Raw genomic sequence first — 23,501 nt, 5'->3', positions numbered from 1 at the left:
GCTACTGCACAAATTTTAAATTGTGGGGTTTAACGTCCCGAACAGACACTTAGGCGATGAGGAACGCTGTAGTGGAGGACTCTGGATCAATTTAGACCATCTGTAGTTTTTACACAACACAAGCACAACACACCGCTGTTTTTGCATTTCGGATTCATCAAAATACGATGCCGCGGGCGGGGTCGAACCCGCGACCATGGGATCAGCAGCCGAACGCCAAAGCTACTCAGCCACCGCGGCGGATTATGGCAACTGCACAGGTATACATCTGCCAATACTACCAAGCGGTTGTCTCAATCTGCGATTCGTCGATAAGCAAGCAGTCAAATATGAATTCCACATAAAGGTTTCATTTTTAAACAAGACCTCTGGAGCATGGCCGGGGAAGACATTAACTACAGGCAACTTATTCTATACAGCACGCAACGACAATCGAAACTAGTTTCATTGGTCCGTTAATACAAGCCACAAAGCCGAACCGTTAATCGGCGCGTTCCGTGTTTTCTACGTGCTTCCGGCCGCCCGGTTTTCGCTTGGCGCTCTCGTCGGCAGTGGTCCAGAACTGCCACCGGCGGTGGCCGGGGGAACGCGACGTCCGCGCAGCCTGCAATTGCCCACGCGCACTCACACCTAACCGCGTCCAGCGAAACGAACCAAGTGCGGATAGACAGAAAAGCAAAAATAAAAGTAAAGCACGAAACTACACGAAAAACGCGGCACACCACCACGGCGGTCCGCTGGCGCTTTTGTTCCTAAGTGCGGTATAATCTCGTTTCCTTGACAGGCGTCGTCGCTGCCGCCGCAGTGCCGTTTCCCTTGACAACAAAAGAACCGCAGCAGACAGCAACGAGCCAAGCGGGCGCCAAGCCGAGGCGGCGAAAAAGCGCCTACGCTGTCAACTACCGCGCGCACTGCGCGGCTAGCTCGACAGGCTCGATCTGATTGGAAAGTGATCGCCGGGCGGGGAGGCTTCGGAGGTGAGTCGGCGTGCTGAGCCACTCCTCTTCGCCGCGTTATTATCGCTCTTGCGGCGACTGGTGCGGTAAGGCTCACTAGCAATTGCCCGGCAGTGGCGTCGTTCTTCGCCTGTATGCAGCCGCTTCAAGCGGCTCTGCTGTTGTTGCTCGCCAAGGCCCTGTCAGTTGGAAGCTCGCGTTTTCAGGAGCGTGTGCTGTGGCGCTTTGCAGAGCAATGGAACGCTTGTGTGGTCGTCTGCAGGGCTTCCGCTTCGTGCTTGTCCGTGAGATCATCTTCGTTCCCATCCTCACTAAGCCTGTTCTCTCTTTTAGCGTCTTCCCATTCCTGATACCTAAAAGCGTGCCATATCTGCATTAATCAGGCCGATCTGTAATCTGAATCTTCTTCATAAAGCACCCGCTTATTTGCGTATGCAGGCAGGAGAGTTGATGGCACGCGGATAATTACACTCTTCTGCTAACTATTCACTTTTCTTAATGCTTGCAGATTACTTGAAAGCGCAATAAACGGGTCCATCGAGTTGCACTTAATGATGTTCGTGCGGTTACCTCAAAGAAAAACACGGAAGAATATTTATGACTAGTGCATTGGCCTGTATAAAATGGAGTGCATTGTGCCTACTTGCATGTTCACTTTGTTTAATGCGGGTTTAACCACTTTTTTTTTAAGTTTTGACTTCAGATAAAAGCAACGTCAATGAGTCCGTACGTATTTCCCGTGCTCTAGACTCGCCGCCAACGGGCACGCACTACCGCTTCCGGTGCACTATAGTCTTTGCAGACGCCCTTAAAAGAATTAAGGCGCTTGTAGACACCAGCTGGGCCCAGCATCTAAAAGACCGGAGCTCACGACACCGGTCATCTGGATGTTTTTTAAGATGAAGGAAAGTTAAAAGATTTGCGTCTCGCGTCCAGGGAAAGTGTCAACACATTGCGCTGTTGGTGCCGCCATCGGCCGCCGTCGTTCTTCTGCGACATGGAAGTAAAATCCCAGGAGGGAGCGTCACGTGACAATTTTGAAACCTAGTCACAAAAATCAAGAGGGAGATAGCCGGCCCTCGCGTGACAGCGTTTCCCGCGCTTCATTGACCAGGGCCAGCCTGGCCTCAGCGCCCACGTGGGGCCGACTTTGGGGTGTTCGGAATAAGAAAAAGGAAAGGAAAAAACGGCTTTAAGAGGGTTTGGCTGGCTTGTGGAGGCCGACAGCGTGGTTTGACTCTCCGTCGTCAGGATTTTTTGTTCTGATTTCCCGTTGTTCTACGACCACATGTAGAGACTACTGAGCCATTAGCGAAAGTGTATGTATGGCTTATCTTGAGGACTGTATTGAAAGGTGCTGTGCTCCTAGAAGGGAGGAGATTCCAAACTTTTACTTGAATGCAACGAGTTCTTTTTTTTTTAATTTCGTATGATGAAAGAAAGTAACAGTCCAGGAGGTAGAAATTGTTGGAAATCCAACGCACTAGGGTCCCAGAATAGTTAGTGTTGTAGAAAGTACCTCAGCCGGAATAAAGGTGCCCTGGATGGAGCAGTCGCGATCATACGGATAATGTCGGACTGAGTCTGCAGTGCAAAGCCTAGGCAAAGAGCACGTGCAGTCTTGGTCAAAAGTCTTAAGGCCACAGTGTCCAGCAGCAGCGAAAGGAATGTTCCTTGAGGAACATTCGAACTGGAAGCTTCCCTACCACAAGAAAAATTTTTCTGTTACATTTCAAGGTCATTTGGTCTGTAATAGTGCTTTAATAGCTCTGTTATGCGCCTGAAGCGAAATGCCTTTGGCCTTAAGACTTTTGACCAAGACTGTACGTATGCATTGCCACTCTATTAGTTCCAGTCTCCTTACTCACATACCTGTCCTCACATGAGATCCCTTCCTGACTGGGGGGTGTCTTTGCTGAGGTCTTATCGCCCATCGGGATTAGCCAGAGCATGGGTGCCTGCCAGCCACTAGTCTATCTTAAGCCCCAAAGCGCACTAAAAGCTTCGGCACCAGGCCTGCAGTGTTGCACGCCATCTGCAGCTGATCACGGCACACGGCCAACCGAAGCGGGCTCGTTGTCCTCGCCTTGCGACAAATCGCATCGTTGCCATTGCAAGAGCGCCCCAGTGCCCCGGCTTCACTTTCACCGGTGCTTACGATTCAGACAGCGTCTCTTCGGTGGCTGTCGCGCTTGCGTTCCCGGCGTGCTATCGGCCGAGGCGCTAGCGTTGCTCCACCATGCTATCAGAATGCCTCTCCCGCGAATCGAATCGCGACTGGCGCACGCACCAAGGACGATGACGACGCTCCAGCGATGACAGCGACGACACTGCGGAATCAGAACTGGACATGACTGGACGAAGAAGGCACGCATTGCCTTTACCGTCCAGCCCCGACGTCGGCGCCAAAAAGAGTGCAGTCCACCAGTGGCGATTTACACGTGTGTGCGTGCTGCATGGCGAGTGGTAGGCCGGACGAACGCGAATCTCTCCTCTCCTCCCTCTTCCCCCTCGGCCGCAGGAAGAGGAGCAGCAGCAGAGCGGCGGCGGACGACCCGGACCGGTGGAAGTCACGTCGATGCTCCGGGGGAAAAAGATTCTCGCGGGGCGGCCCTTATTTCTGCGGCCCTTTCCCTCCGTTTCTCAGTGAACTGCCCGCAGCCAGCGGCTGCGGTGGTGGTGGCGGGGGGAAAAATGATTATCGCGGCGCCTGGGAGCAGGCAGCGGCAGCTTTGTCGGACGCTGGCGTGCTCCGGCTGCGGCAGTGGTGGACGATGCGGATGCGCTGTCGCCGCCGGCAAGGTGCTGCTGCTGCTTCCGTCCGTCGTCGCTAGTGGCTGCCCGGCCAGCTGGGAGGACGACCGGTGCGCGCCCCGGGCGGCGGCTGGCCGTGCGCCGGTTGCAGAGAAGAAGCCGCCGCGAGAGTGGAATATGGGACGAGACCGCGATCGGCCGCCGATGAGCGCGGGACGCCGCGACGGTCGGCGCCAATTCCCGTCCCGCCGCCAGCCGACGGCGAGCGACGCGTTGCGCTTGGATGGCCGTTGCTGCTGTGTGCCTTCGGCAGGCGACGGGTCGCCGCCACGGCCGGACCAGCGACGACGATGCCGTGGCTCCCTTGGGCCGCACCGAGGTTACACAGGTAAGAGCCGATTACGTTGGAGCGTTACTACCGTTACAGCTTGCGGCGCGCGGCGGCTGCGCGCGTGCAGCACGCGCATGCGCAGTTCTTTGCAGGCTCGCTTACGGTGGAGGCGGTGCGGTAGCGCTTAACTATACGCTATGCAAAGTCTGCGTGCGTGTGGTACACGCCGTAGGTAGCGCCTGAAGAGAGGTGACGGTAGCGCTAACGGCAGCGGTGAATAGGATAACGATAAAGTACTGACCCTGCGATTGGTGCTCGTTCTATGAGCGAGTTGAGATCCAGCATAGTGGGTTTGCAGTTCTCTCCGTGGACCGTTCGCGTGAAACATGTACCCATGGGGGTCTGTACTATGCAGCGGTATATATGTATATTTCGGCAAAAGGCTTCCAGAAGTACGTGGCTATCTGACGCATTCAAACGTATTCTGCGCGTTAGTGCAATGCGTTTGATATCATGCTGGAGGTCTAAAACTGGTGAAAAGTACGGCTAGACTGCGTGGTGAAGCGGTAGCTTCCGGAAACCATACGATGTCAAATGGACACTACAGCTTTTGTCCACGATTTCAAACAGGGATTCGCCAATCAAGGGTCTTCGCACTTCTGGCTCAGCGATTAGGCGGCTGTACAGCGCTTTCTGTTTTCCGCGTGCAATTGGCTTTTTAAGCTCCAGTCACGTCTTGCCTTCGTCATCACCAGTCAGGTTTATTCGAGTGCTCTCCACTCCGCACTGGCATTATAGCCAGCCGTGACTGCTCATCCGAGCAAATTCCCTAGTGTCATTTCCTCACCTACCTCTCTGCCTACCTCTCTAAGTCGTTTTCTTCCTATTGCACTCACTCTGTTGCCCTGACAGACCACTAGTTATCTGCTCCGCGCATTACAAGCCCTGCTCCAAGTTCATTTTCTCTTGTATGTACATTTCAGATATAGGAATATCACAAATACGCGTTTTGTTCTCTAATTCACACCACTCCTTTTCTGCCCCCTTAAGGTAACCACTTAAGGACCCTGCCGTAGCTCGCTGTGGCCTCTAGTCCTATTTCAACCATTTCGATGACCTTTAAGTTTCGGGTCCCATCCCACACATGTGGTCTGGTTTTTGTGTCCATTTAGTGTTGCCTTTTAAATCTCTGTGTGCAACGGTACGCCGTGTTTAACGGCCAATCATACTTCACAGAACGATTCTTGTTTCTCCTAGATGTACCTTACTGATATCACGCGCTCCGCGCTGCCTACAGTTACAGTCAAGGCCAAAGGTTTGCAACCTCTCACATCTACCGCTGCGCGTCCTATTGATTTTGTTTCAGCCAGTGCGACACCAAACACAGATAGAAAGCTGATAAGTTACACCACGCGGTAATGCACTGCGTGCAGCCTTGTTCGCCAAAGCAGAGGTGTGATTGACTCTCAAGAAAAATAGCAGCACAGGAAAGAAAAATAGTCGGCGTGTTGCTTAGCCGACGAAGCGCGCGATCGCGTGCTGTCCAAAGCCTCGCGAGTTCCCTAAAACACCGGCGCATAGCGTGCGCTCCAGGCTGTGTTATTACAGCTATTCCCGTCACTCACCTTGTTATTATGTCGCTACTGTCGCTCCCGGCGCCGGTCGGCGGGTTTCGATTGTGAGCCTTACAAGACGGCGGAAACTGCGAGCGTATACATACATACTGCGGCATATCGAGGAAGCAGGAAAAGCGAAACTGTACGCGGGATAAAGACGCCCTTTCATGCATGTCATGCGTGTATGGATGTATACATATATATACCCACGCTCGCCGAAGACCCCCGTCGACCCCCCACTGGACCGGTTCACGTGCGCCTACGCTGATCCCGTCACGTTATACGAGAACAGGAACAAGGCGGCACTGTGCGGTAGAGGATCGCGTTCCAACGCAGTTACACGGAGGGCCACGATTTGCCTTGCAGTTAACCAGACTCCGACCGACGCGCGGGAACGTTCGGTTGGACGATGGGATAAACCGAACGCACTCGGACGAATGAGTTGGTCGACTCCTCGTGCTAATAACAATAATAATAATTGGTTTTGGGGGAAAGGAAATGGCGCAGTATCTGACTCATATATCGGCGGACACGTGAACTGCGCCGTAAGGGAAGGGATAAAGGAGGGAGTGAAAGAAGAAAGGAAGAAAGAGGTGCCGTAGTGGAGGGCTCCGGAATAATTTCGACCACCTGGGGATCTTTAACGTGCATTGACGTCGCAGAGCATACGGGCGCCTTAGCGTTTTGCCTCCATAAAAACGCAGCCGCCGCGGTCGGGTTCGAGTCCGGGAACTCCGGATCAGTAGCCGAGCGTCCTAACCACTGAGCCACCGCGGCGGGTGCTAGAGAGGATTTTTAAACAAAGCAGGGGTGGACTTCAAAGACTGCATGCCACGCGTTCACGAATCGTATTTTGTGTTCGAGCTGCACAGCTCATCTGAGTAACAGTCCAGGTACACCAGGTACAGGCTCACCTGGACGACAGTAAAAACCACCCATCCCTTATAAGCTACAGTGTGTATAGGGGCACAGTTTGACGCGATTTGAAGGTCATCACTTTAGGCTTACCCTCCTTAGCTACCCTCCTTACCTGACGCAGTTTATTTTCGCAAGAAAGTTGGAAGGAATACATAAGCATATCGAGCAGATTGGTTCCTTTATCCGGCACCGCCATTTTTGTTATACATAAACCGACTGTCGTGCAAGCAAAAGTTTTTTGAGCCTGTTCAGCTGAAACGACTGCGATAACCTTCAAACCGCTTTACAGACAGCACACGTATAGCGCACACTCGATACATTGCCGTGTAGATAGTAGATAGATACTATATGCATGGGTTATGCATGTTATCCAGCTGAGCTTATCAAGAAGGAGGAAAAGTATTAGACAAAAATAGCCTCGATATAATGCGTGGGCTCCTATAGGCACATTCGTGTGAGCGCATTTCCGAAGCAATTGAACACGCTGTTTCACGTGTGTATCTGTACTCTATTTTTTTTCCCCGCATAAGCCTTGAAGACGCAGCGGCTTGTTGCGGTGAGAAGATACTGTTTTCCGCACTGCACTTCCGCGCAGTTTATCCACGCTTGAACGAAGATGTTTATCGCCATTAGGGATTAAAGCCTTCCGACTACACTCTGCATCGCTTGGAAGCGAAATCTCTTTGTAAATGAGTCAGTCTTGGAGCACCAACAAGGGCGTCCGTGTCGAGATTGTTCGCTGAACGTGAGACAAACAAAAGCGCAAGTAATTGTTTCGGCGTTCGCGTAATTGCAACGTCTCATCCGCTTTGCGCTGTTGCGCAGGCAACCTCCGTATAGTTCGCTTCGCTGCCGACTGCAGCATTTCGAGAATTGTGAAGCAATTGAAGGCTTTAAAACTGTCCCAAGAGCACAGGCTGACCTCGCAGTGCGCACCAGGGCTAATTCTAGGGCAAATTAAACCATTTAAGGCACATAACACCCACAATGTCACACCATCTCTCCGCACTTCATATTCATGCCGCGTTTAGAACATCTATGTGCCCGTCGCGACCGCAGCTGAATAACAGTAGAGTTGGCATACTCACATGAACCATAATATTCCTTCGAGCCTCGATGGGAATTATTTAGAATAATAACAGGAGTTGTTGTCTGTCCTGATGCTCCTGCAGGCATTTATGGGACGGTTGACTTACAGCGGCGGTTGTGCAGTGCTGCTTTGCGTGATGACCGGAAGAGAAATGCATTTCACTGAATCTACAAAGCGGCTGTCTTTGTCTGGCCTATTCTCCTCGCGCATCTGAGCGATTAAGAGTCGCTAGCAAATACGTATAACGTAAAGAGTCCCTGCGCCCAAGTAGACAGGTCTCGCTGAAGAGAGTAGCATACTGCCAACATAAACGCGAAGCACAACGGCAAGGACAAATTACAGTGGTTGATCTCACAAGCGAAAGTTTACGGCCAAAAATTCGTGGCACGTGTTAGGCCTCCATACAGAGCATACGTAATTTCCTTTCTTTGGTTTGTTTCCTCCCTCTTTCTTTCTCGGCTGTTTATTAAAAGAAATTTATTCCCTGTGCGAAATTCATGAAGAGGGCAAGCTTATTCGTTTCCTCTGGCCGGTTCACTAGTGGGGAAAAAAACTCACAAGACGGTTACGACTGTGTAACGCGATGTTCAGCGATGGCCGTTTAGACGTTTAGTTTTGGGGATATATTCCTGGCGCACTGGTGCAGTGGTCAAGTGATGCACCCCTGCACTGGCAGGCGGCTGTTCCAAACAGAGCCACCCGCAGACTTACGCGAGCCAGGTTTACCGTCCCATTAAGGTCACGTGATCGTGGCATTAACGCACCCTCCGTTACGCCGACGGCGACGAGAAAGCCAGTGAAGGGCGCCTAACAGTTATCGCTGTAAAACTCTCAAACAACTCTCCTTCATGCCTGCACATTCATTCACTGACTCTTCTTGGCACAGGGAAGCGCAACGCACCCGCGGCGGCAGAAAGCGGATGCGCGCCTGCACGATGTTTGCGGGTGGGTCGTATCGTTTTACAGGCCGCCCACTAATAACGCTCTTTCGATAATGTGTTGGTTCTAACTGCCGGCTTCCAAACAGGTGCTACTGAGAAGTAGAGCACAAATCTTTTTTTTTACCCTTGCTAATTATCATTGTCATTATGCCGCAACAAGATGCGGAGCAGATGATGAATGGTAGGACGATGCTTTCTTAATAAGAATAATAATAATTGTTTTTTTGGGGGGAAAGGAAATGGCGCGGTATCTGTCTCATATATCGTTGGACACCTGAACCACGCCGTATAGGAAGGGATAAGGGAGGGAGTGAAAGAAGAAAGGAAGAAAGAGGTGCCGTAGTGGAGGGCTCCGGAATAATTTAGACCACCTGGGGACCCGCCGTGGTGGCTCAGTGGTTAGGCGCTCGGCTACTGATTCGGAGTTCCCGGGTTCGAACCCGACCGCGGCGGCTGCGATTTTATGGAGGCAAAACGCTATGGCGCCCGTGTGCTGTGCGATGCTTTCTTTCGCGTCTTGGCTTTTCGATACAGAAAAGGAGACAGGCCGTTGGTTCGGCCTACTAGGAACAAAAAATAGGAGGGGGACACTTAAACTCCGCCTTAAGGGTACAACGCGATAGCGTAGTAGGTTAATTCCCATATATGCAGAAGCTCTTTCTGTAATATAAATTCATAGATTCCTGGGGTCCGTTTTCCCGATATGAATTTGGCCTCCAGACAGTGGAAAATAGAGTAAATTTGTAGGCAGAGCATTCGCGGACACGGCGGAGTGCTGCGCTGAGCGTTTTCTGTTTCCTTCAAAATCTCCAACGTGTCGCTCTTTAATTTTTTTTATTTTTGTCACGAGGTATTGCGATGCGAATTTCCGCGAGACAGTCTACTCTGAGCTGGCGCCGCCGCGGTAAATAAGAACGAACCCATCGCTGTATTTCGCAAATTGTCTACCATGCTTGCGACAGAGGCCTGGCTGTTTAGCCTACATGTCGCATGATTGCTAACGCGAAAAGGGCTAGAAACGAAGCCGTCGCAAGCGCGGCCACGTCATTATACTTTGCGCCACACATATGCACGGCAGCTTAATGCAAGCGGTGCACTGAAACCAGGCGATAAACGAGCGCGCAATCCTTCTGAGAGCGGTTAGGGGAGCTCTCTGGAACGGTTATAGGACATTGGGCAATTGGTGCAACTACGTATCGCCTGCTGGCGCAATGCAAACCTGCAGGGCTTTTTGCAGAACGAAACTAAATATCCGAAGCAGCAGTCATTTCAACCGTTCATAGTCGTCTATGCACTATCCTTCAGCAGGTGTCAAAATTATTCATACTTTGTTAACCGAATTACCGAAATGTTCGCTTTAGGTCTCATGTCTTTTAGGCAAACTATTCCTGCACTGCAGTAGTGAAAAACTGCTGGGCCTAATAGTAGGCAGTTAACTTCCATTGATGCTGTTGAATGAGCTTGCTCCGGAAAATGAAAACATTAATTCGCGCAGAACGCCGGTCACTGGGCGCGCAGTCATTAACAAATCGCAGTGGCATACACTGGCAGGGCACAGAAATAAGCCGTGAACGCATGCTTCGGGAGGTGGCGGGTTCGACTCTCGCTGCCGGTCGGCTACTAACCAACCGGTTTTCTCAAATGGGTACAAGCCATGGCCCACACTGGTGCTCGGCTTCCCAGGGTTGCATAGCTTGGGAAAGGAGCCCCCGCCTTCAAGTCCCGTCACTGTTGTTCTTGAACATGCACAAAGGGCCGAGATGGGGCTTTACCGCACAAGGCGGATTTCGGTCCCTCGCTGATAGACTTTCCATCGAGGGAGGGTGAGGTGACCAAAGGCCGTTTCCCAAGCATTTAACCTTAGAAGAGCCGAGCACCAGGCCGGGGCAAATCTTGTACCCATTAGAAAACCGGTGGGTACCCGGCGGTACTGGGGATCGAACCCAGCACCTCCCGAATGCGAGGCGGATGCTCTACAGAACAAGGTCACCGCTTCGCTTCGGGCTAACTGTTAATTTCAATTGCCACAGGGCGACATCTTTTATATTACTATTGGGATTACACCCGCAATACAGTAGTGGTGCGGGAGAGGCCATTATTTTTATTAATTTTATTGCCTCGACTTATATTCTGTTCTGTTGGTCGCGCCTGTAAGAGTTTAGTACCAATGCCAGCACCGCATCCATCTCAAAAATGCCCTGTTTTCAGCAGCCATTCTGCATTCCAGCTGCACATTTTGCAGAGTGCTCACTACGTAACTATAGTCTATAGGCGTCTTGTTACGGAACATTCAGTGCCCTGGTATTACCAGGCAGGCGTTGTGTTCTCCATGAAAGCGTCAATATATGAGCGCTTGCTTTCGCAGGAATTCGCGATTACGCATGCACCGACACTTTCTCCCGCTGCACACGAGCGGTACATACAAGAAAAAGAAAGAGAAAAAAGAAAAAGCGCAAAGTACGCGGTCACGGTGATCTCGCGGCCAACCAATTTGCGCGCCACACGATGCGCGAGCGGTGTATGAAGCTTGGCCAAGGGCGTGAAGAAGGTATTACGTGACGCGTCGTAATTGGGTCAAAACCGCGCGTTTAATGTTTTCGCCGTTTCCCCCGCCACGTGGGTCGAACACCATGCACGCAACACCGACCGGCCGGGCACGATGGGCAGACCTCGCGTGGAGAAGAGGACACGGGGCGGTGGATCTCATTTCCCTTCGCGTCGGGATGCATCGCGGCGCTGGACCCGGCGTCCTTCGCGCTAACTGAACTTGCACACTTTCGCCCGAAAGAACCGTCTCGCGCCAAACGAGGCGTGCGCTATCGGATTCTCGAGCAAACAACGCGCCCGTTTGCTGAGCGTAGCTCCGCGTAAAAGCCGGCGCCAGGCGAAACAACGCTACTTTTCATAATCCCCAGCTCCTTTAGCTTTGAATCCGACCGCTTCCCTCCAGTCCTCGGCGTTGATGTATGCGGCCGAGCTGAGTTCGCCTTTTGCGCAGCATAATCTTTGCGCGCAACAAACGCGCCACGATTGAGAACGGCATTAGGTGCGCGGTGAACCGTGATGCGTCGGTCAGGGACGGTACCGCATGTGTATACGTACGAGACTGCATCCAGTGTGTGTAGTACCAGCAACGTCTGCTCTTCGATTGCGCTCAGATATTGACTGAAGCTGCGCAGGAAAATTTCCCTTAGAGAGGGGGGTTGGTATCACTGGTGTATGGTGATAGTAGCTTCCATATAGGCTTCAACACTTGCGGGATTAAGTGGCGACGGCTAACACAGAGCGCAGACACTTTTCAATGCCTGCAGCTAATCCTCAAACTGCATTAATCTCTTCAAGTTTACGTTTACCTCCACTGTCACCGCTCAGTACGCATGGTGTGCTCGTTCATCACTGCCAGGCCCTCCGCGGGAACGCCGGCGACCCCTAGCGGTTGGGCATGGTGGGCACCGTTGACCTTGTGGCAAGCGATGTGGGTAAAAAAGTTGCTCACAGCAGACAGGTAGCGCTCGAATGCACAAGAGGGAAGTTGAGGGCAGACCCACTGAAGGAACTGGCAGAATGAATAAATAAAGCCTTTATTGCAAAGGTAGGACGGCACTCTGCCGCTGTTTGAGAATTAAGGAGTATGAGTGTGCGGCTCCAGAACCAGCTTCTTGTCTGTTGCTGCAATAGTACCTTGTGTTTCAGGATGGGCATGTTGTCACGTGATGTGTGTTGAATCCTGTGTCTCCCTAGTGAGGAAGCCGTGCAAGTCGATATAAGGTGTTGTTGATCTGCTCGGCAGCGTTCCTGATAGCGTGTGCATCGGTTGTGCATGTGTGTGGCATGTCTGACTAGAAGCCACTTGTCGAGTACGTTCGGGGTGTACGCTGCATTTGCTTTTACTTTGTTTAAGAATACCTCTTGTGGACGAGTGAGCTGTCACTTGATATTTAGCCCATGCACTATTGTTTGATCTACGGCGTTCGACAGGAAGTTGAGGTGTAGAGCGCTGAATGTGTGGTCGAGTCAAGCCACTTGCGAGGCGGCCTCCTCAGCACCAGTGTTTCCCGGTGTCCACATAATTTGGGTGTTTGTTCTAGCGTCTTGCATTCTCCTCAACCTCTTCTTGGTGTCGTTGGCCACCGCCTCCTCTGTTGTTACTGACGCGTCAGCTCTGCAACCCATGCGTATGAGTGTTATAATCCGATTGTGAATATGCCGCAAATAAAGTTTTACATATGCGCTCCCGCAGCAGATGGACGCAGAAGTACTTATTTTTTTTTTATGATCAAATGGATCAACACACGCTAGGGCCTACTTTCTCAGAGAACGCCATTAGAAAAAAAGTGTAACGTCTACCGGCGAAAATCATGTTTTGTGTGTGTAATGTCATGTAGTGAAACACTCAGATTTAAACAGGCCGCATATGTGTCAGTATTGGCCCCTATGTTAGGCAACAGGCGGTAAGCCATGTCTGTCGGAAAGCAGGCGACACTCCGAGTGCACCGTTACGTGCATACACAGTCGAGCCAAATTGTAACGAACCTGACGGTACCGTGGATTGCGTTCGTTATATCCGATGTTCGTAGTAAGTGTTACAACCACAAATATTAAGTCCTGCAAAAGCAACGTTTATTAAAAAAAAAAACGTGTCGTGCATGTCTGTTTCTTCAAAGCAGACCCTACAGCTGCGTTTTCCAGGCTCTCCACTGGGCGGTGATGTTCTCCACGCCGAAACCGTTCCGGCCAAAAATCTGCTCTACGGACGGGATGTAACTAATCGTGCTTGAAGCGTCCACTGCAGCTGATGGCAGGTCGGACACGTTAATCAGAATCCTAGCGGTAGGGTAGTGCTCTTACTTTACGTATGTACAACTCCGTCAGAGCACGGCTCTGCGATGATGTCGTCCCACGGACGTGGTCATCCGAGGCGACATCCAGTCAGCTATGCATCAGCGACGCGTTGCCACGAATCTACGTGCGTCTGATCACTTGTGTTTTCGACTGCGTTTTCAATAGTTCCTGGGCACATTCAGCCACTAAAGTAGCGCAGCGCACATGCGCACGGAATGCATCAGCTGCGCTGCCTGCCATCTGGTGCTGCCTGCACGTGCCCGAAAGGTGGAACCGACTGGCTATGCATACCACAGCTGGGCCAGCAAGGCATTATACGCTCTCAAATCGCTACTTTATCCACGATAATGCGCAGTATAGCATCTCTTTCGACGCTGCCCTTTTCTCGCCCACACCACGCTTCTTGCTTCCACTTTGGATAGTTTGGCCCAACCGGCGCAGACGCAGACAATTATTGCCCTTGTAGGTCATCGGTGCTCGTTTCCCCGACGGTTACGTACGGTTCAATGGCGCATTTTTATTGTTTTTTCTTTCGGCCGTCATGCTCTTTCTGGAGCGGTCTCGCGGGAGCCGAGAGACGCTCTTCGGTCTACGCGCTTGCTGGAAGCGCGTGTTTTTCAACTTCGGGGACGAGTCTATACGGCGCCTCCTCGTTCCCTACAACCGAAGGGTGAAGCCATAGTTGTTCTTTGTATCTGAGACGCATTGTCATTGCCATAATATATTTTTTGAAGGTGGCACCGCACACGTTAGTAATAAACGAGCGTTCATTGTATCTGTGGCCGTTATAAGTGGGCTCCACTGTATTTTGCATCCTGTGATGTCTGTCGGGAGAATTGTTACTAAAAAGGAAGGTTTCAAAACTAATATTTTCAAAATATTGCATGTTTTTAACCCTTCAACAACCTTGTACAGTCATGGACAAAATTTCGCGGGTTACGGATAGGCGGAAAAAAATATTATTTATGAGTTTCTTCACCGGTTAGTCAGCTGGCATTTTTGTTGTCCACCTTTTGCGCGATCGCATAGACATTTTCTGTCGCATAGACATATCCCGCATAGACATATATTTCAAATTTTTGTTCATGACTCCTCGCTTCACCGCGCCGCAGAATTTAACGAAGGCCACAGGCTAACATTATCGCGTTTCATAGGTTGAAAATCGTGGCTCCGCAATTAGCAGACAAAGAGAGCGTTTTCACAATCATACCTGGCTCCCTGTTTTCTGCTTTTGTAATCAACAACTGGCGCTGCTACCTTTCAGCACCTATTGGCAGTGCTACATAGTGAAGTGTTGCGAATGTTTTAACAGCTTCAGTCATAAATTATTATCCAATGGGAGAGAAGCTTTTGAATTTTCAGATTATTGTGAGTAGCGTGCCAAAATTAAGCGGAAAAAATTGGCCGCACTAAAAAGTTATTAATCATGCTTCTTCAGCATCCTCATGGTCACCATACGCTGGGCTGGTGTGCGTACAACACACGTTTAGAACGTGTGGGGGGAAGTGGTGAAAAGCATTTATTCGATATAGGTATATACATAGAAGTGTTCGGGAGCTTCCCCTCGTGGGAAGCCTCCTTACATACTAGGCGGAGTCCTTAGTCCGGGACCCCATTGGTGTAAGTCGCCGTCCGGGCCCCTGTATGCCAAGGCCCGCTGGGCCTGGAGGTCCGAGCAGCCAAGCAGGGCCGCCTCCCAGCCCTCTCAGGTCGGGGTGGGGGTTCGGGGAAAGGGCTTTGTTCTGCTGGCAAGCCCACACCATGTGGTAGGTGTCAGCCAGCCACCTCCCCTTGAGGCCTGGGTATGACGAACTCCTTTCAAGAACTGAAAGAGGAGCACCTCCTTAATCAGTGCACGCGCCTCATGCAAACGTGTGGGAGTATTTGTTCCGGTCTCTCAGGAGATGCCCTCGACTTAGCGTGACAAGCTCAGCATGAATCATGAATCCAACTAACAAGTGACAAAGGGGCGTGGTCGTTTGGTGCCTTGGTCGCAAGTCAGAGAATGGGTCGGAGTCAAAGGTTCACTGAACAACAAACATTATGTAGCAAAGAGACGACACGTAGGAACTACAAATAACGCATTAGAACACGTGCAAAGTGTTCTACAAATAGTTCAACAGATGCGAGGCTATACTTGACTGAGGCTACAATACAGAGAGAGAAAAAACCTACAGAGAGTGTTTACTACATTCGAATCAGTGTGAAAGCACGGATTTGTGCAACGTAGGAGACGACGATTAGCGGGCACTGCCGCGGGACGGAGCACTCGCGCTAGGCTAGCCTGGTGCACAAACATACACTACACGATTCTGCAAGGCTCCGAACCCCCGGATTAGTGATTTCGCACTAATATTACAGTACTAAGTTCACTCATGCATTTTTTTTATCGGCTCTGCAACAGTCCGACGACGAAGGAAGGACAGCGATGAGGCCATCCCGAAAACTGGCGTTTGCTCCCTCGCAGGTCCCTGGCTGCGCATCAGGGGTGTAGAGATGTAAAATTCCATAAAAATTTGAATGCTGGAAAGAAAGCACGAAAAAAAAGCACGTTTTTTTCGGACATTTTGGAACCATTAGGAAGGTACTCAACACAAAAATATGCAGATTATTTATAACCATATACACCCGAATTTTGACAGCAAACTTACTTTTTCATGGATTAATGTTGACGTTTGTGCTTTCTTTCCTGGTGCTGTGGCTTCAGAAAGGACTTGTTCAAGTTTAGTATCAATGTGAATACCTCTGTCAGCACTCACAGCGATGGTGAGGCAATGAAGGCGCACGCTGAGCTAAACTGAAAGCAGCAAGAAGTGGCCACCCGGAGAGCCATCATTTCAGTCTCCGCACGACGGAGTTTCAGTTTTCTAGTCTGTTTACACTCTCTCCTGTAGGCAATCCAGTGAAGTTGCGAGATCCCAGAGAGTGCTGTCGAAAGTTGACAGCGCCAAGGTTAAGAGGAAGCCGAAAGGCAAGTCGATCAGCGTATGTTCTATAAACGTCTGATAAGCAAATTACACCAAAGCTTCAGAAGATGCTTGATCACAGATTTGTTGCTAAGAACTGATACTGGCTTCAAGCCTTCGAGCCTCGAAGGTTCGTATTTCATCTGCCGTCAGTTGCACTCGCGGAGCGAGCGACTGTCGGCAGCTGGATATGACAAGGTGATGATGCAAGCAGTAGAAAAATTGTGAAAGAATATAAGGAACTCTCACCTGGTGTCTGCACACGTTACAATGTAGGAGAGTCTGCTCATCGAACCGCACTTTGTTTCACTTTCATCGCCACGCTTGGCACTTAGCGGCATATACAGGTGGTAGCGATGAAATAGAAGCTGTTTAAAAAAAAGATAGTTCTAAAATTTCCACCTCATGCAGCCGTGCATCCGCATTGTCATGTAGAACAAGACAACGCAACTTTTAGTGTTTAGCCCTTCTTAAGCAACTGAAAAGTGAGCCTGATGCAGTGGCTCAAGCACGAATTATTTTATAACAAACATAATACTAAGTGACGCTCACTTCTTTCGTGTTTTTTTTTTATTTTTTCACTCGGCCATCTATCGCAATTTCAATGTACACTGGAAACTGGTGACTACTCGTTTACGGGCCCTCTAGACAATGGCTGTTTTCTTCTTCTTTTTTTGAGAGCGTTACCTCTACTGGTCGCGTTTCGAGCCTCCTGGTTATGCCGATTCTATGGATAGAATCCAAGATGGCAGCCTCCATTGCGACGACATTGTGGGTTGCAAAATGGGATATATAATAATAATAACAGGCGGCAGCGTGATGCCCGCGCACCACATCTCGGAAGTGCATTATGTCGATCCGGTATACATATCCTTGTCTGGCAGGCAACAAAGCCGGGCCACTTAGTCCCGACGTACGTGTAAGATTTGTGGGCCATCCGTAATTGTACTCAGAGTTAAGTTAGAGTCTAGCTCGCGGCAGGGATCTGAACCGGCGACCTATGTTGTGTGTTGACGCTCGATATTTGATCGCTGCCTCAGCGTCGGCTCATTGTTTTTTCTTGTCTGTTTTCTGTCGCTGGGAAAAAAAACACGTTTTTTTTTTCAAAATTCTGTTTATTTGTTATTTTGCCGTCCCATCACTCCAGTGGTGGTGAATTCCGGGAGTCTTGCGGGAGGGCTTATTTGAACTCAAAGTATACAGCACGGGCTAGCAGTCAGCGCTAAAAGCCCATTATTTACTGGGGCGCCTTACAGTTACTTCTCCTCAAGGCAGGTGCGCGGAAACACGTAACATGGACAGTACAAACGTTCTCTTACCCTCCCTCCGGAGCGAGTGTCGCCATTTGTCAGGCGGTGAGGAGTTCCCCAGAAAGTTCCAGTATGTTTCCCGCATACGGCCTAAGTTAAGGGGACATCACTCAACACGCGCTAGGCTGCGGACTCTCCGCCGGTCATCAGCAGATTTTTCTCCGGTGTTCTCGTGTTTCTAAGGCGGAATCGAGCATGTTTACGTTCGCGCTTCGCCAGCTTCTTAAACATTCGCCGAATTTTGTGACACTCATATGTACGTATTTCGAATCAACACTGCTTTCAGGGTCTCAATTATACTATCTTTGACTCACTTACAATTTAATGAGTCGTTACGCCATCAAATCAGAAGATTGTATACCTTTAAAAGCGATCATGCTTGAAAAACAAGAAAAGGAGAGCACGCACTCAGCGAATCTTCCGTAAAACGTGCAGAAGGCTATCTTGAAAACGATTTTCAGCGTTCATTTAGCCAGTCTAGTTTCAAACGGCTGCGCGCGGCTCGTCGCAAAGGCTTTTAAATGTAAGCAGAAGCCATTAGTGGAGATATAGCCAAGCAGTAGCAGAGATTCAATCCAAACAAGTTGAATGCTCAAATGGAGTCGCCATGCCCAAAAGCTTTTAATCTATTTTGATACCCTTCCGAGCTCCGGTTACCGAGATCCGCTCGCGAGTCTATGCACCGGATCCAGACACACTTCAGCTGCTTCTCTTGTACGACAAGGCTAAGTAGGTTTCCACGAAAACCTCCTATTGAGGCGGCTAACAGCCCGAAGCCCCATCGCGACGAGCTGCATTCCTTCAGACGCAAGTGCAGCTCCCTATCAATTAAATCTGCTCCGTGATCCGCGAAGTAAACGCACCTATACAAGGATTTTAGAGAGCACGCAACTACACCCTTATTGCAGAGCGCGCAAACCCACCCTTGTAAGACGCGCGATCGCAGCAAACGTGACTTTCCGAGTTTGTCGTTAGTCTTCCAAGATAGTATCTCCTGGAATCCTCGCACTTGAAGAAGCCGAGTCTGCTGCCTATTTGTACCGGCTGTTTCACCTGGTTAGTTACTGCACCTTTGCGATGTGTTCAATTCACTATTGCTGTCTGGCTCTAGTTGCTGTTTTCATCTCCTGCCTACGCTGAAAAAATAAATTAAATATGTGAAAGAAGGGCTAGCCGGGACTAGGAGCCTCGGCCTCAAATCACATTTACACTTTTTAATTTTTCCTGTTTTTTTTTGTGTCTCATACCATTTTCCAGCTCTCTTCGATGATGTGGTACGCACCTTGCATAGATTCTGAGCCCAAGACGTGAGCCTACACAGCTTGATCCCCAGTGGTCCGGCGTTCTGAGGGCCGCACGTTATAGACAGGCAGATCCCCCAGCCTCGCACGAGGGCTTTTGGGATTCCTCGAGGTACGCAGGGAGGCGGCATTGCTGCATCAAGGACTAAGCGGCCTCAATCGCGCAGCCCCCTAGCGGAAAAGATCTCTAACATGCCCGTTACAAACCAGAACACGCGCGCGCAGCCACTGAGAATGCGCACTGCTTGGCGGACAGTGCCATGAACGATAAGGATGACCGCTGGTCCAGTGTTGCCCAGGGGTCTCTTAATGTTTATGCATATACGTCCAGCAGCTGGGCATCGCCGGCGAGGCAGGATTAACGGGATGACTTCACGCATCGCCAGTCCACGGAGGGGGATGCGCCGCGACCCCAGCCTTGACATTACTGGGCACCCGATTAAAAGAAACACATCTTTCCTTGCCAGGACGACCGACCGTGTGTACACACGTTCTCGATTCCAGTTTACGACGAGCGTGTGTGCGTGCCAGGTGCTGTTTATTTTTTTTACCCCTGTCCATTCGTTATTCGACGGACATCAGGAAAAAAAAAAGAAGAGGTGGCCATTACTTTTTCGCTGAGGCTTGTTGTTGCTATGTCAGGGTGTCTTTTTTCTTATTCTGTCCTCCAGCCTCGTAGAACCTTTTGTAGGGCATGCTACACCAATCATGAGACTTAAACGTAGCCTGTGGACGTAAGCGGACACGATTAATGAGGCTCCTGACAAGGAAATCGTAGCCATTTATCGATGAACAGAACTATAGAGGAATATGCAGACTGTGTATGGATGCTGTAGCAATCCTTGAGTCAACCCTCCAGGAACTGCGCCGCCGCCACTCGTTGCCCTGTAAATTGATGACGTTGCTGAGAGAGGAAACAAAATTGGTTCTGCTGCTGCACACGGCACATAACGACGACACATCGAGAGCGGGTACAATGTCCTGCAGTGGACATGTCTTCGATGTCCGCTTTTTTTATCCTTGAATTTGTTGCAAACCGTCTGCGTAACGCATCACCTACACAAAGCACCGCTGTATAATGCATACCACAGGATTATGCCCCAATGCCACCCATTGCCAGTCGAAAAGCACTGAGTCTGGTGGTCCTGGACACCACCTCGCCTTATGGGGAACGCTCTGATCATCCACCCATTCATCAGCATTCAGAGGGAGAAAGGAGGAAGATGGAGAATAAAATGCAGGGTGGTTAACCAGAAGAATGTTCCGGTTTGCTACCCTGCATTTGAAGAGGGAGAATGAAGGTGAAAGAGAAAGCAGTGAAAAACGAAGACTGCCAAGTAACGGCATGAATGCGGTAGCCTTGATTCCTCCCGCGGGCACAACGCCCTCCCCTGGCAGGCCTTCAACGCCGAAGACCGCAGCGGCAGGAGCAGAGACAGTGGTCAAACCCGTGCGTCCATGGCGCGGGAAAAGATCTCAGGAAGTGGTTTTTCTTATCTTTGAGAGAGAGAGAGAGAGTGAAGTGAAACCGGTCCAGTCTGAGAGCTACTAAGTTCGCGCCGTACTGCCGCGCACTGCGTACTGAAATGGAGAAGCTATCGGTTACGTCATCTTCCTGTTGTGCTCGCGGGCCTTCTTTTCAGTTGACATTTTATTACCGAAGAAGCCGGTTCCATTCGTAATGTTCCAGACGCGCCACGGAAGAATTCTCGCCTTAATTTTTTCTTTTCTTTTGGTCCTTGAAGTCGGGGATGAGCGCGATCTACACTCTTCGCAGCGCAGGTTACTGATTCAGTGCCAGCAAATAAATAGTAGTTGTGCACATACGGAGCACACATAGCGAACATGTGGGCATGCAGACGCTTTAAAAAATTGGAGGGGCCACTTAAGCTCCGCCTTAAAGATATACGCGAGAGCGTTAATGAGTTAATGCTCATGCATGTGGAAGTGGTCATTCTCAACTTTACATTCATGTGTCCCTGGGTGTCCTAACAGCACTCCTTCCGCAATGGTGCAGCTGTTAAGCGAAGCGCCACTGTCTTCCCGAGCACCCTCCCGCGATCAATCACTTATTTAACAGCCACCTGCGACGCTTGTCAGTTTGCTCGCAATCCGCTGAGCAGATTGTGATGACGCGACGAGGTCACGTGACCTAGGTGGTCTACCTAAGTTGCTTCTGCGGCAGGTGGCCACCCTACGCCACCCTATTTTCGCTCACAACGCCGACAGCGCCGACGCCGGATTTTCCGGATCACGGGGCCTTTAACACTATCGCGTTAATATCGCGTCAATACAGACTCCTTACATTAGAAACCAACGGGAAGTTCCGGAAAGCTGCACCGAAAAACACGATACGCAACGAGAGCGGTGGTTGCGGTAATCGTCGGCGTACAAAACAAAAAATGGGCAGCCGGATTTTATTTTATTTTTTATTTTCGCGAAGGTGCAAGGTTTGCAGGAAACGACCGGCGATGATGTTCCTGGGGGCAAAGTCACGACGCAACGCGACTGGCACGCCGCTGAGTAAGTCTCGCAACCCTCCGCCCGGCTGTTTACTACTGCGCCGACCGATCCTCAAGCCGCTGAAAGCCGTGTGGTTGGTGCATATAGAGGCTCGTTAAGGCTGCAACGAACGTAAAACCGCGCGCCCACGCGGTCTCCAGGTCATCGTAAAGCTTGCTCGCGCGCGGTTATAACGACCCTGAAATTATCGCTGCGCCGGCTTTATTATGCGTTGTGCCAAGTTGAAGCCCATCTGAAAGTAAAGCACGGTATACACGGTCGTGCTAGAGCACCACATCGCCGCCGTAGTTATGTGCGGACTTGCAACCGAATGGCTGGAATGAATACGTAGACCTGGACGGTGATTCTATTTCGAGCTTTACACCGGTGAAGCGGGAACCAGCTTGAAACACGGGCGGCACGCCCGAAGTGCGCCTTCACAATACTTGCCCGAACAGCGTTTTCGATTCCGTCTATATGCCGGTCTGACGCTCGAAACAGTAGAAACGCAGTTCCCGACACCGCTGCCACCGAGCTCTTATATTTTGCGCTCACTGCGTATTGCTCTCTGCCATGAAAGTCCACTTTCTTGGTGGCTGGTTATGCGCCAAAAGAGGCAAAAACCAAAGGGTGCGAGCAGCCACACCGAAAAGTCTCTACCAGCGCAGTGGTCTTAGGCGTTGGCGTGCTTCATATCGCAGCGGGTTTTACGTCAATTTGACAAAATCCATAACTGACTGAAATTAACACAAGGTAATTACGAAGTGCGTTTAGGCAGGGCGTATATATTCCGCTGAACAATTGACCGGTTGCTTGTTAGAGTGACGGAGCTGATAGAAAAGGAACTGGGAACCGAAGTCGACGGTGGGGGCAGACGCTTTGGCGTAATGATGAGGGCAGGGCATTTGTTCGGGCACTGTGGCCATGGCTGGTGGAGGACGGGAATAACTAGAGCCCACTGGGAGGAAAGCCTGTGCCGTGCAGTGAACGTACGGTTGATGATTACGATGACGATGAGCTTGTGTTACGAGTCAGCAACGCGTACGTCTCAATGCAGCGCTCCCAATCTGCGCTATACCGTCAGTTGCGTGCAGAGAAGAGCGTCGCCCGAACACACCACCGCCTGCGGGCTGAGCGGTCTTCCAAGGACGGCTCTCTCTCGTGCGACCGACCTCGATGCCGCGCGCGGTTGTCGTCGCAGTCTACGACGACGCCGGAACGGTGACGCTGCCCTGCGACTGCGTGCGCGAACTGCCAAGCGGCGGCGAGAGAGGCGGAAAGTCCCGTTAGATGACCGTGGCCGCTCCTCCTCCTCGGCACCGCTCTTCGCCGCGGAGGAGAGCGCCCTATGGCGTGTCGTAAAGCGTACTTGCGCTTAACAGCCGGCGATTGTAATTGCGTGCAATACGTTGCGAGACTCCGGGGGCGGCCGCAGATGTGAGGCTGCTCTCCTCTCGTGACCGCTGGACGGAAACCAGAATCTGGGCGCCGTGCACATGGCCGAGCGGTATGATTTAGTGGGTAGCGGTGTAACTCTCGTTTCCTCCTCCCCTCCCTGCTTGCGTGAATCCTTCCAGGCATCGCGCTCTCAATTACTCAGTTACTTACAATCAGAATTACTGTAAGTGTATTCACTGTAAGTGATTTGGTTACGCGTGCCAGTGACCAAGCGCGACCTGTTTCACAGCATCTCCACCATCAGGAATTTAAATACCTTACCATGTGTTCCGTATCACGCGTAGCTTGTAACCGCTTGCTTCATGTCGTTCACGCTCATTGTAAAAGGGCACAGGCGTGGACATCAATGAAGGGAGCGCGCTATTCCGCTCCAATTTCAATCACGCCTTCCCTGTCGAAAATGAAGAAGCATTGTTCGTGACAAAGAGCACTGGCGTTTCCTACAAGCGTGCACACATTATCATTCATCCTAACTGTAAGCGTACGCATGTAACAAGTAATTAGAATTAAGCTAAG

The 23,501-nt window shown here is 50.8% G+C and overlaps 1 protein-coding gene across 2 annotated transcripts in view; it reads left to right on the top strand.

The window, feature by feature from the left end:
• Window positions 1–827: 827 nt before the first annotated feature.
• The window catches only part of LOC144136443 (uncharacterized), a 38,590-nt gene continuing 15,916 nt past the window's right edge, over window positions 828–23,501 (top strand). The window contains exons 1-2 of one of the 2 annotated variants that reach the window (XM_077668774.1): window positions 828–977; window positions 3,478–4,098. In XM_077668774.1, coding sequence (XP_077524900.1) covers window positions 3,651–4,098 — 448 coding nt within the window. In that variant the 5' untranslated portion in view covers window positions 828–977; window positions 3,478–3,650. Of the gene's footprint in view, window positions 978–1,066; window positions 1,241–3,477; window positions 4,099–23,501 lie in introns of those variants that run through there. The other variant, XM_077668773.1, reaches the window with a different exon arrangement.

Source organism: Amblyomma americanum, chromosome 6 (genome assembly GCF_052857255.1).
Source record: "Amblyomma americanum isolate KBUSLIRL-KWMA chromosome 6, ASM5285725v1, whole genome shotgun sequence".
NCBI classification, from domain to species: Eukaryota; Metazoa; Arthropoda; class Arachnida; order Ixodida; family Ixodidae; genus Amblyomma; species Amblyomma americanum.
Note: the sequence above shows the minus strand (reverse complement) of the source record. Positions and strands in the feature narration are given on the sequence as shown.